Here is a 13,467-nt window from a genome sequence, read left to right on the forward strand (position 1 = left end):
AAGCAGGACGTCCCTGAAAAAGACGTCGCTTGGATGGCAGCATAAGTTGCTCCAAAACCTGTATGTACCTTTCAGCATTAATGGGGCCTTCACAGATGTGCAAGTTACCCATGCCATGGGCACTAACACACCCCCACACCATCAGAGATGCTGGCTTTTGAACTTTGCGCTGATAACAATCCAGACAGTCCTTTTCCTCTTTGGCCCGGAGGACACGACGTCCATGATTTCCCAAAACAGTGTGAAATGTGGACTCGTCAGACCACAGGACACTTTTCCACTTTGCGTCAGTCCATCTCAGATGAGCTCGGGCCCAGAGAAGCCGGCGGCGTTTCTGGGTGTTGTTGATATATGGCTTTCGCTTTGTAGATGGAGCGACGAACTGTGTTCACTGACAATGCTTTTCTGAAGTGTTCCTGAGCCCATGTGGTAATATCCATTACAGAATGATGTGGGTTTTTAATGAGGGATCGAAGGTCACGGGCATTCAATGTTGGTTTCCAGATTCTCTGAATCTTTTGTTGATATTATGGACTGTAGATGATGAAATCCCTAAATTTCTTGCAATTGCATGTTGAGAAACATTCTTAAACTGTTGGACTATTTACTCACGCAGTTGTTCACAAAGTAGTGAACCTCACCCCATCCTTGCTTGTGAACGACTGAGCCTTACAGGGATGCTCCCTTTATACCCAATCATGACACTCACCTGTTTCTAATTAACCTGTTCACCTATGGAATGTTCCAAACAGGTGTCTTTTGAGCATTCCTCAACTTTCCCAGTCTTTTGCTGCCCCTGTCCCAACTTCTTTGGAACGTGTTGCAGGCATCAAATTCAAAATGAGTGAATATTTGCAAAAAACAACAAAGTTTATCCATTTGAACATTAAATATCTTGTCTTTGTAGTGTATTCAATTGAATAAAATTGAAAACGATTTGCAAATCATCATATTCTGTTTTTATTTATGTTTTACACAATGTCCCAACTTCATTGGAATTGGGGTTGTATAAAAGCAAGACTATTGAGGCCCTTTTTAAATAAAAATAAAAACCAGAGTGGAGTCACTCTATGTGTAATCTTGGTTAAATATGAACCTATAACCAGAAAGCCAAGCAGGGACTGAAACGTAAAGGCCTTTTTATGGTTCAGCTCAGACAAAATGCTTAAACAGATATGCTTTCTGGCCTTAACCTAATTTTTCTCTCATAAAAGACTTGAGAGCACGGCTTTTGAAGAGTGTCTGTTCTTACCTAAATAAAACAGCTGTGCTTAACCAGAGGGGGAGGAGTAACAAATATCTTGACGGTGCAATGTGGTGGCAGCCCCACCCAGTCCGTTATAGTAAATAGTCGGTGCTCACTGAATTTTATGGTGCATTGTGGAAACTTTCAGGAAATTAAAGTTCCAGTGCACTGAAACAAGTTTTACAATGAGACACTGTAGAAAATTGCTCATTTCCTGAGCAGTACCCTAACTACTGAACTAGAGTGCTTTGAAACTGCACATAAGGATTCAGATCACCTAGTTTAATCCAGATTTTTACCTCCCCTTCTTAACCGCTCTTCTCCCCTTCTCAGATTATGCAGTCTCATGCAGCTGTATTCCGTACTGGAGATGTCCTAAAAGAAGGATGTGTTAAAATGGATGCCCTCTATGAGACACTGGCTGACATCAAGACATTTGACAGAGGTTTGTCTGAATTTTAATGCTCAAAATTACAAACATACAGAATGGCACTGCTATGCTCAATATTTCAAAGACACAGCGCAACAGGTGTTTACGGCCTGCATGTTAAAATTTCACACCACCACCACTTCAGTGATGAAAATGAACCACCACCCAAATATTACCTACTCGCTGGTGGTCCAGACAATTGTAAGGGGGTTAACAAATTGTGCAGAGAAACAAATGGACTACAGTCTGTAAATGTAGAACTACATAATGCATCTATACAGTAAAATGGACAAAGAGTATAGATACAAGGTAGGTGTATTTAATGAAGTTGGTAGTCAGCGTATTTTAATGTAGACCTTACTGGCTATTTAACACAATGTGTAGTAGTTGGTTTCACAACATGTCGTAGTTGTTTGCATTTGCCAGCATGCTCTTGAACTTTCTTCATGTTAGATGCATGCCCAAAGAAACCCATATTCTGGAAAATTTATTCAAATGTAGGCTGCATTTCTTGGCAGGAAGGGTCTTCTGATTGAAACAGACTCTGGTGGTGTAGTGATCTAAAAATGCAGGTCACTTAGACATGTAGCCTAGCTTTTGGAATGCAGCTGTTGGGCAGGTGTTTATCATGCAGTAAGACAATGAACCAAAGCATACTTTACACTTAGAGTTAGCTGATTTTACTCATAATATAGTGCATCTGGAAAGTATTCACAGCACTTCACTTTTTCCACATTTTATGTTACAGCCTTATTCCAAAATGGATTAAATAATTTTTTTTCCTCAAATTTCTACACACAATGCCCCATGACGACAAAGTAAAAAATGTTTGGATGTTTTGAAAAATAAAAAAATTAAAAAAAATAATCACGTGTACATAAGTATTCACAACCTTTGCTCAATACTTTGTTGAAGCACCTTTGCCAGCAATTACAGCCTCAAATCTTTTTTAATATGATGCTACAAACTTGGCACCTATTTTTGGGCAGTTTCTCCCATTCTTCCTTGCAGAACCTCTCAAGCTCCATCAGGTTGGATGGGGAGCGTCGGTGCACAGCCATTTTCAGATCTGTCCAGAGATGTTCAGTCGGGTTCAAGTCTGGGCTCTGGCTGGGCCACTCAAGGACATTCTCTCCTTTGTCATCTTGGCTGTGTGCTCGTTGTCCTGTTGGAAGATGAATCTTTGCCCCAGTCTGAGGTCCAGAGCATTCTGGAGCAGGTTTTCTTCAAGGATGTCTCTGTACATTGCTGCATTCATCTTTCCCTCGACCCTGACTAGTCTCCCAGTTCCTGCTGCTGAAAAACAACCCCACAGCATGATGCTGCCACCACCATGCTTCACTGTAGAGATAGTATTGGCCAGGTAATGAGCAGTGCCTGGTTTACTCCAGACATAATACTTGGCATTCAGGCCAAAGAGTTCGGTCTTTGTTTCATCAGACCAGAGAATTTTGTTTATCGTGGTCTGAGAGTCCTTCAGGTCCCTTTTGGCAAACTGTCTTGTGCTGTCTTGGGGTGTCTTGTGCCTTTTACTGAGGAGTGGCTTCCGTCAGGCCACTCTAGCATACAGGCCTTGATTGGTGGAGTGCTGCAGTAATGGTTGTCCTTCTGGAAAGTTCTCCTTTCTCCACAGAGCAGTGCTGAAGCTCTGTCCGAGAGACCCTTTGGTTCTTAGTCATCTCTCTGACTAAGGCCCTTCTACCCCGATCACTCAGATTGGCCGGGTTGCCAGCTCTAGGCAGAGTCCTAGTGGTTCCAAACTTCTTCCATTTATGGATGACGGAGGCCACCTCCATTTTTCTGTACCCTTCCCTAGATCTGTGCCTCGATACAGTCCTGTCTCTGAGGTCTACAGACAATTCCTTGGACTTCATGGCTGGGTTTGTTCTCTGACATGTACTGTCAACTATGGCACCATATAAAGACAGGTGTGTGCCTTTCCAAATCATGCCCAGTCAACTGGATTGGTGGACTCCAGTCAAGCTGTCAAAACAACGGGAGGATGATCAGTGGAAACAGGATGCACCTGAGCTCATGAGCATGAGCTCAATTTTGAGTGTCATGGCAAAGGCTGTGAATACTTATGTACATGTGATTTTTGTTTATTTATTTATCTATTTTTAAATAAATTTGCAAAACAATCAACCTTTTTTCACTTTGTCATTATGGGTTTTTAGAATTTTGAGGGGAAAAAATTAAATTAATCCATTTTGGAATAAGGCTGTAACATAAAATGTGGAAAAAGTGAAGTGCTGTGAATACTTTCTGGATGCACTGTAATTACGAACACATCAAAATCTTTTTTCAAGCATTGTTTGAGATATCGATGTTCAGATCTTTCATGTTTGAAAACACTGAAGGTATCACAGTTTCTTTTACTTCACATGTTGGTTTATACCATCTTTGCAATAATATCATTGCTGACCTTAAGTTGTGTTGCTGTGGTTGCACAGGTATTGTTTGGAACACTGACCTGGTGGAGACATTAGAGCTACAAAATCTGATGCTGAACGCTGTGCAGACCATTCAGGCAGCTGAGGCTCGCAAAGAAAGCAGGGGGGCTCATGCCCGTGAGGATTTCAAGGCAAATTTCATTCAACAGTTTTAAAACAAAAATTTCTTTAGTAACTATTCTTAACTTGCAACATTTTGTGATGTAAGATTAAAATGCAGAAGCATAAAAATAAGAGTCTAAACCACTTTATATCCAGCCAAGTGATATATGACTTTGTTCATCAAATTGCTAAATTTTTATGACCTTGTGTCTGATATAGGAGCGTGTGGATGAATATGACTACTCCAAGCCACTGCAGGGGCAAGTGAAAAGGCCTTATGACCAGCACTGGAGGAAGCACACTCTCTCTCATGTAGATCCTAAGACAGGAAAGGTATTATTTGTTTTACTGTCTTTTTGCACTAAATATCCAGTGAAATGTTTTAAACAAGATATGACCATGTGAAGACACCCTGCTTTTTCCTAAAGAATGAAAAAATGTAAACTAGTTGTTTTGTCTCTTACAGGTCACTCTGAATTATAGGCCTGTGATTGATTACTCTCTGAATGCTGAAGACTGTGCTGCCATTCCTCCTGCTATCCGTTCCTATTAAACAGTTCTGTACCTGAACATCTCGGGCGTCTTACCTGTTTGTCAATAAATATGCATTTGAGATCATTATGGGATTCAAAATGTACTTCTTAAGATAATAAAATTGAAGGTTTCAGAAATTGAATTGTGAGGTTTATTGTATATTGTTGAACATAATTTTTTTTTTTTTTTTTTTCTGGCAAATTAAAAGGACAGAATTTAATTTCAAGTTATGGTGCAGAATATGTAAATAGATTGTGTCCTGGTCAACTGATGTTAATGTCAGCTGACGTGTGTGTGTGTGTGTGTGTGTATTACACAAATACATACAGGTTTCGAAATTTAAAATAAACATTTGTGTTCTGTTGAATTAAATAAACTTACATTTAACAGTAGAATTGCACTGGACTTTTATTATGATAGCATTGACCTTTCTGTTGAGCACAATGGACTCTGCACTGATGTAGACACACAGTTAGCTGATACACTATCTGAGTTAAGTAGGTTTGGTCTTCTTGTACAATGTAATTAATTTGAAGACAAGACACATACACAGTCAGATATATGCCAACACAAGTATATGTGCTCCTGCTGAAAAGAATGATGTTTTCTAAAAATGAGAGGTAAGCAGACTGGTCTACTGAATACTGCAGTATTTTAGCAGTTGTCCCATTTGTAGGTTGATATGCAAATTAGTTCACACTGCCAAACGTGAAGATGTGCATTAGTCTTAAAATTTCTGATCAAAACATTTCTGTGAATAGAAATCATATTGTAGAGACTGCACACTGTGCAGTGTATTTCACTACTTTTAGAAAGTATTGGTTCAGTTAGCAATTCACCAGGAACCTTGTATGGTAACTCAGCTTTTGAGCAGTTAATGCTTAATTGAGCATTAATTTATGATATTATTGTTATTGTTTAGTAAATAGTGAACGGCCCTAATCTTTAGTTCACTATTACCTTCTGAGTAGTTAAGTAGTAGTCCTTGGTAGTTAATAGTGCATTAAAAGTGTGCATTAACACTTAGCACTACTCATTCATTCCTGCTTAGTTCCTGACTAGTTACCTATTAACTATGAAACATTGTAACAAGTGTTACAATAACATTCTCATGAGAATTAACACAAGGTTTTAAGTTGGTGATGAACGTGTACAATAAAATGCACCGAACGATCGTTTGTAGTGATCCAAAAGCAGTCAGAGGCTTTAGAAAGGCTAGAAACACTATGCAAGAATTCTCTTAATAGAATTAACAGCCATTTGTCACTGTGTTTGCACATTGTGAAATTAGACCTCTGCATTTAACCCATCTGTGCAGTGAAACACCCACAGACATGCACACTAGGGGGCAGTGATCACACTTGACCAGAGCGGTGTTCAGCCCTATCCACGGCACCCGGGGAGCAACTGGGGATTAGGTGTCTTGCTCAAGGGCACTTCAGGGGGATCGAACCTGCAACCTTCCGGTCACAGAGCTGGCTCCCTAACCTCCAGCCCATGACTGCTCCCGAAAGCGTACAGAGAAGGTCAGAAGGAGCTACATTGTGTCTTTGTGGATCTAGAGAAGGCATATGATAGGGTGCCAAGAGAGGAACTGTGGTACTGTATGAGGAAGTCAGGTGTAGCTGAAAAGTATGTTAGGGTGGTGCAGGACATGTATGAGGATAGTGAGACAGTGGTGAGGTGTGCAGTTGGAGTGACAAATGGTTTCAAGGTGAAGGTAGGGTTACATCAGGGATCAGCTTTGAGCCCCTTCTTGTTTGCAATGGTGATGGTTGACAGATGAGGTCAGGCAGGAGGCTCCATGGACCATGATGTTTGCAGATGACATATTCTGTGGTGAGAGTAGAGAGCAGGTGGAAGAGAATCTGGAGAGGTGGAGGTTTGCATTGGAGAGGAGAGGAATGAAGGTCAGTAGACACAAGACGGAATACGTGTGTGAATGAGAGGGAGGCAGGTGGAAAGGTGAAGATGCAAGGAGTAGAGGTCGTAAAGGTGGATGACTTCAAATATCTTGGGTCAACCATCCAGAGCAATGGACAGTGTAGAAAAGCGGTGAAGAAGAGGGTGCAGGCAGGATGGAGTGGGTGGAGACGGGTGTCAGGGCTGATGTGTGACAGAAGGATAGCAGCAAGAGTGAAAGGGAAGGTTTACAAGACAGTAGTGCGTCCTGCTATGATGTATGGTTTGGAGACTGTGGCTCTGTCTAAAAGACAGGAGGCTGAGCTGGAGGTGGCGGAGATGAAGATGCTGAGATTTTCGTTGGGAGTGACGAGGATGGACAAGATTAGAAATGAGCAGATCAGAGGGACAGTGAAGGTGGAGAAGTTTGGAGATAAAGCCAGAGAGACCAGGTTGAGATGGTTTGGACATGTGTTGAGGAGGAATAGTGGATATATTGGGCAAAGAATGTTGGAGCTGGAGCTGGCAGGTAGAAGGAGAAGAGGTAGACCTCAGAGAAGGCTTATGGATGTAGTGAAGGTGGACATGGAGATGGTTGGTGTAAAAGTAGAGGAGGCAGTGGATAGGGCAAGATGGAGGCAGATGATCCGCTGTGGCGACCCCTAAAGGGAGCAGCCGAAAGAAGAAGAAGAAGAAGAGTGGTGGGATACTTTAAGTGTCCAAAACTTGAAATCAGTCTCAGCTAGTGGCTCTATGGGACTGGGAACCCTTGGGCTTGAATGATCTATGAAGCTAAGATTGAATGCACCACATGCCAACTGAAATGCAGCACAAAGCTCTACGCAGCAGCAGAGGTAGAATAAAAAGCAGAAACTGAAGCAGAAGAAGAAAGAAAAGAAAAGAAGAAGAGTCGGACCTCACACTGCAGCAGTCCGCTGTGGTGGTAGAGGGAGTAGCATGTTGCGGTGTTGAAGGTTAAGAGCTGTTCAGCACGTATTCACATTGTCCTCACTGTGTTTTCCTCGCCTGAAGAGACTTTCACCTCATACAAAGTGGAAAAGTTGAGTACAGACCAGACTTGACTCTTGCTCTTCCGTTGGTGTTTTGGATGATGAGAATATTTTGTCTTGTTGGGTTTCGCGCTGAGCGATTTGTGGATTATTAACGATGATATATAGTAAAAAAACGTCAGTGTATCCATATTTATTATGATAATTGTTGCTTCTAACTAGTGGAATTGTGGCAATCCGTTTTAACCTAAAATGGCGCCAGCGCTATCATAACAGCGCTATCATAACAGCGCTATCATACTGCTAAAACATTATTCTGACTAGTCAAAATATAATCCTTTCTAGTAGGAATAAGAATTATAGATGTCTTATTTAATTTTAATTAGTGAAATGATAATTTACTTGTTAAAATTGAAATACAGATCTGTTTAACGTTATTATAGATTTTAGACAACATTTTACTAGTAACAGTAAACATTACAGATCTCCATTATGAAAACGTCACTCACTGATGGATCACTATGACTAGTCAAATTGGTTTTCTGACTAAGTTATAAATTCAATTTCAGATATCAAAAACTAATTTGTAGAAGATAACACACCTCTTTCTTTGTCACATGCTTAATGCAGATTCCTTAGGCTTTATTTCAAAATAAGCGACTCATGGTGTATGGCAGGTTACCATAAAGTTTGCTAAATGAAATTATAACAATGGCCGCTCATCTTTTAGCATTAAAGCCCTGTAGTCCCACATCCAGCAGTCTATGTTAGCACTCAATAACTTTAGCATTTGCACAATGCACAAATCTAGAGGATAAGGTGAATCTCTCAACATTGACCTGCATTTGGCAGGACTGTGGAAGATACGTTGGCCTTCATTTGGATCTATTCATTGATATAATAATGTATGTTTAATGGCTTAGAAAATTATAAAATATACCTAGAAAATATACCTGCTAATGTATTTTTAATGAGGTGAGGTGAGGCATCATGCAGACTTTGTCCTGCACTGCAAAGAGTGCAGAACTTCATATCATTTAGCAATAAAATTCTTCATGAAGTCTATTTTTTGAGGTAAACAAAAAAAAACATTCCTGCCAGATGTATTCAGGCCAGATTGCTTCTCTAGTTTCCAGCCCACCAAAAATATCAAAGGTCCCCATTTCCTCCATAACGCTAAACAATTCAGCATTTAAACCAACGTGATATTGGTAATAAGTATCAGTAAATCACAATTTGAAAGAGTGCAGTTTTTGAAATCGCGAGATTTGAAGTGTACAGAAGTTTAACAAATAATACAGAATCTATGAACTGTCTGTAGATAAGTCCTTAACAATGAAAAGCTACTATGAAAAATTTGCTTAAAAATGTGATCCTGGAAAGAAAGATTTTCTGAGAATTTTGTGGGGCTTCATAGTGCTTTAAAAACAATTCTGGAGTCTATATTCTGAGACATCATATATGAACCTTATATACAGTATATACAGCAGTAAAGCCATACCAGCAATAAAACACTGAAAGCATGGAATTAAGTTTGAACAGTGCTACAGATCTGAGACTTTATCCTCAAAAGTTGCATTATTGATGCTTCAGTTAGCTGGAACTGAACCTGTGTTACTTTTTTGTCTTGCTTGCTAGGTTAGCATTAGCTTTTGATGCTAACTATACAGTGTGTGAAGCTCCAGCATACTAAGCTACTGCTACCTGCACCTGTTTTAAATGCCGCCATGATTGATGTGTTTTAGGTAACTATTGAGTATGGTCCAAATATCTCCTCAGCTGTGATTGCTTTCTGTACAAATATCAGTTTATGTAATCATAATACTCCATCTAAGAGGAGCTAAGCATTTAAACATTTTTGTGTGAAGGCAGTCTTTTGGTGTGAAAGTAGAGGAGGCGGTGGATAGGGCAAGATGGAGGCAGATGATCCGCTGTGGCGACCCCTAAAGGGACCAGCCGAAAGAAGAAGAAGAAGGAGTGTGAAGGCAGTCTTTAAGAATTCAGAGACAGCTGTAACTAGACAAACTCGTAGAGCTTACCAAGGCTTCTGTTGCTTCTATTGATGGTGACTGTTTGCAGTCTTTGGTGTTCAGACGAGCCGGCATAATTAATAGAATGTCCATACTCCACGATGCATACTGTCATAGATCGTTTTCGCAGTGTGAAGGTTTATGAGCAGGTTGATCTGATTTGCCATAATCAGGCTTCGTATTTGTCTGTAAAACTGCCTTGTAACCTCCACAGCCAATATTCAATCAAACCATTTTTGTCACTTTTGTTGCATCTGATATTGAATTTTGCAGTGTTTTTGGTTTTCAGAAAGAAATGACCTCCGTTAGAAAGAGTTCTCCTGCTCCTAGAGTCCATTTTTCTATGTGACTTCAGTTTACTTCCCCAAACAGATCAGGACATAGCAGCAAGAAGAATTCGTCACTTATAGATAAGTTCTCATCTGTATCAGATTACTCCATTAATTGGAGTAAATCAACAGTTTTGCCTCTGAATTGTAAATTTCAGAACATCATACCTACATCACTACAGTCGGGCAACATTAGATATCTAGGTATAAATTTTTCTCCCAGGCTGTTAGATCTGGTACGACTGAACCATATTCCTCTACTAAAAACAATAGAGGACGATCTCATACGTTGGAACTCTCTACCTATATCTCTCATGGGGAGAGTCGCCACAATAAAAATGATGATTCTGCCTAAAGTAAATTATCTGTTCTTAATGATCCCTAATAAACCTTCTATTGCTTGGTTTAAGTCGCTAGACTCATATATTTCTAAATTTTTATGGAAAAGTAAAACATCTAGAATAAGCTTGAAGACTTTACAAAAGCTAAAATGCAGCGGTGGTCTAGAACTACCAAATTTTTATCACTATTTTTTAGCCAATAGACTACAGTATGTTTCAAGGTGGATGAAATCAAACCGCTCAGACAGTCCATGGCTGGATCTGGAACAAACACTCTGTGGGAAATTGAAAATATCTGACTTACCTCTCATTAGCTCCAGCATTAAACATTACAATTGCTTTAAAAGCCTTACAATAAGCACCACCCTGATAGCCTGGTGGGAATTCTTAAAGATGGCTAAGTCTTCACTAATCCCTTGTAAATTAACACCCATTTGGAACAATCCCGATATATGTCGGAAAAAGACAGTACTGAATTTTTCAGAATGGCAAGAAAAAGGAATAAATAATTTAGAACATGTTATTCATGATGGGACCTTTATTTCATTTGAAGATCTTATTTTAAAATATGAAATTAGCAGTAGCAAATTTCTGGAATATCACCAATTGAGGTCCATCATACAGGCAAGATTTAATCTAAGTAATCTAAATTTAGAAATCCCTGTGTGGATAACAGACTTTCTAAACCTCTATACCCCTAAACTGTTATCAAAAATATACAAATTATTATTAAAAATTAATGATTCAATATCCCTTCCAATTACAAAATGGGAGAGAGATCTTTCCATCATCCCGGATGAAAATTTCTGGACACAGATATGTCTAAATACTTTTAAAATGACTAAAAATCCAAATTTACAACTTATACAATACAAAACTCTCCATAGAATACATTATACAGAGCACAGAATGTTCCAAATGGGCCTCAGAGAAACAAATATATGCACTAACTGCACAGGTAATTATATTGAAAATTATATGCATGCTATATGGTCTTGCATGCCTGTTCAGAGATTTTGGCAGACAATATGTGAAGACTTATCCACATGGTTCCATTGTGATATCCAAGCCTCACCAAAACTGTGCATTTTAGGTGATATAAGTGAATTAAACATGGAAACGAATATATCACATATAGTTCTTACTGCCTTATGCATCGCCAAGAAAACTATCCTCATGAAGTGGAAATCAAAAAATGATTTATGTATAACTCACTACAGAAACCTACTTCTAGACCACATTAGTCTGGAAAGAATGTCTGCTACCACTAAAAATCAATTGACTACATTTGAATCCCTCTGGTCCCCACTGATCAGCTCCATCACGTGATGGGGGTAACCGGCTGTAGTCTTGTCTTGTGGTGTACCCAGCAGGTGGCTGGGGGTGGGCTGGGGGATTTGGGTGTCTGATGGCTCTTGGACTGGAGATGGGGGCTGACGCTCTGCGGTTTCTGTGTGCGGGCCCTGTTGTTGATGGTGGGGGGCCTGGATGTGTGCGCTCACGGTCTTGGGGTGGGGACCTGGGGACCCGTGGGGGTGGGTGCTGGCCCCGTCCGGGAGGCTGGCCTCCTCTGTGTGGGCCGGGGTGTGGGATCTGGGGCCTTGGCGCCTGGGGTCGCCCGTCCCCCGTTTGGGCTCCTCCCTGCGCTGGAGGGGTCTGTGCCCCCCTGGGCGCACCGCCGGGTGGTGGGGGGTCTGGGGCGCGCCGGGGTGTCTGTCTGGCATTCCAGGATTCTGGATGCCTCCCGGGAGGAGGGGTGGGGCACTCAAGTAGGGGGACAACCACATAGGGCTGGTTCTGGACCCAGGACCACTGTGTTTGCGTATATATGGGTGTGTGTGAAGTTTGTGCGGGTGAGTGTGTTTGTGTTGGTATGTATGTGTGTGTGTTTGTATTGTAATTGTGAGTATGTGTATTGTAATCGTGAGTATGTGTATGTGTGATAATTGTTGTCTCTTGTGTGCGTGTGGGTGTGTATGTTTTGTGCTGTGTGGGCGGGCGCCGGCCTGGAGCGCGGTGGTGTCCTGGGGGCGTGGCCGCTTCGGGCCCTGGGCCGGCCTTCCCTGCGCCGCGGCCGGGTGTAGGAAACCGGGGTGCCTAGTGAGCTAGCGCCAGCTGGCTCTCTTCCTCCGAGGGGTAGTCCTCTGCCTCTCGGTCTTTCTTATCCTGACCCTTCCCCTCCTCCCACTCAGTCAAACATCACACTACACATGGGGGTTCTGGGGGAGGGGGGCCCATACTACAGTGAGTAGGGCCACCTACCTGGCTCTGCTCGCTGTGATGCGTGATGTCCCACTCCTCCCCTTTTTTCCCCCCTTACAATGACACATTTCATGACACAGTACAGTACACACAGGGCTTTGGGGGGCAGGTGTCACTCAGTGGATGGTGGGTGGCGCTGCTGATGTGACCTCACTTATCTGCTCACTGCTACCTGCCCCTCAATTTTATTTACACATTAGACATTGAGGGCCTTGGGGGGCAGCGTGGCAGTGTGCTGTTATTCAGTACTACATTGCCTGTGTCCCTCCAATTTTAATTGCACTGTAGCTCACACACATTCTTTTCATTTCACACACATATTGAGTGTGGGGGGGGGGGGGGGTGGGCAGGTCCTCTCACACCGGTTTGGTGCACCCTGCCTGGTGGGGAGACCGGCCGGTCATTCGGGGCCGGGGTGGCTGCCTCCCTGGGTTACCGCTGACCCGTGCTGGTGTCCGCCCGCCGATACTGTGAGTCCATGTATGTTCCGTGTGTATGCATGAGTGGGTAACTGGTGTGCGAGTGTGGGTGTGGGTGTGTGTGGGTGCATGTGAACATGTGTGTGTGGACAGCTGGGCCTGGGTCTATGACTTGCTGAGCCTAGACATCTGTGGTACATGGTGGTGGGCAGGAGTTACCCCTCCCCACCGCTCCCCGCTGCTTGCCGACTCCGCCCCCCCCCCGGGGTATGGGTGCCCTGTGGGTCCCTGGGTGCATGACTGGACATCATGGCGTGGTCCCTGCCCTGCTCCCTTGGCGGTTGTGTCCTGAGGGTGGTTTGGGCCTTTCTGGCATGGGGGGGGGGGTCCTGCCGGGGGTCGGCCGGTC

The 13,467-nt window shown here is 42.3% G+C and overlaps 1 protein-coding gene across 1 annotated transcript in view; it reads left to right on the forward strand.

Moving 5' to 3' along the window:
- sdha (succinate dehydrogenase complex, subunit A, flavoprotein (Fp)) overlaps positions 1–4,907 on the forward strand; it is a 35,319-nt gene extending 30,412 nt beyond the window's left edge. Inside the window, exons 12-15 of the mRNA XM_017708461.2 lie at positions 1,580–1,691; positions 4,130–4,260; positions 4,451–4,564; positions 4,698–4,907. Of these exons, the coding sequence (XP_017563950.1) occupies positions 1,580–1,691; positions 4,130–4,260; positions 4,451–4,564; positions 4,698–4,784 (444 nt within the window). The 3' untranslated portion in view covers positions 4,785–4,907. The remainder of the gene's footprint in view (positions 1–1,579; positions 1,692–4,129; positions 4,261–4,450; positions 4,565–4,697) is intronic.
- The last annotated feature ends 8,560 nt before the right edge of the window (positions 4,908–13,467 follow it).

The sequence above is a fragment of the Pygocentrus nattereri genome, chromosome 1 (genome assembly GCF_015220715.1).
Source record: "Pygocentrus nattereri isolate fPygNat1 chromosome 1, fPygNat1.pri, whole genome shotgun sequence".
NCBI classification, from domain to species: Eukaryota; Metazoa; Chordata; class Actinopteri; order Characiformes; family Serrasalmidae; genus Pygocentrus; species Pygocentrus nattereri.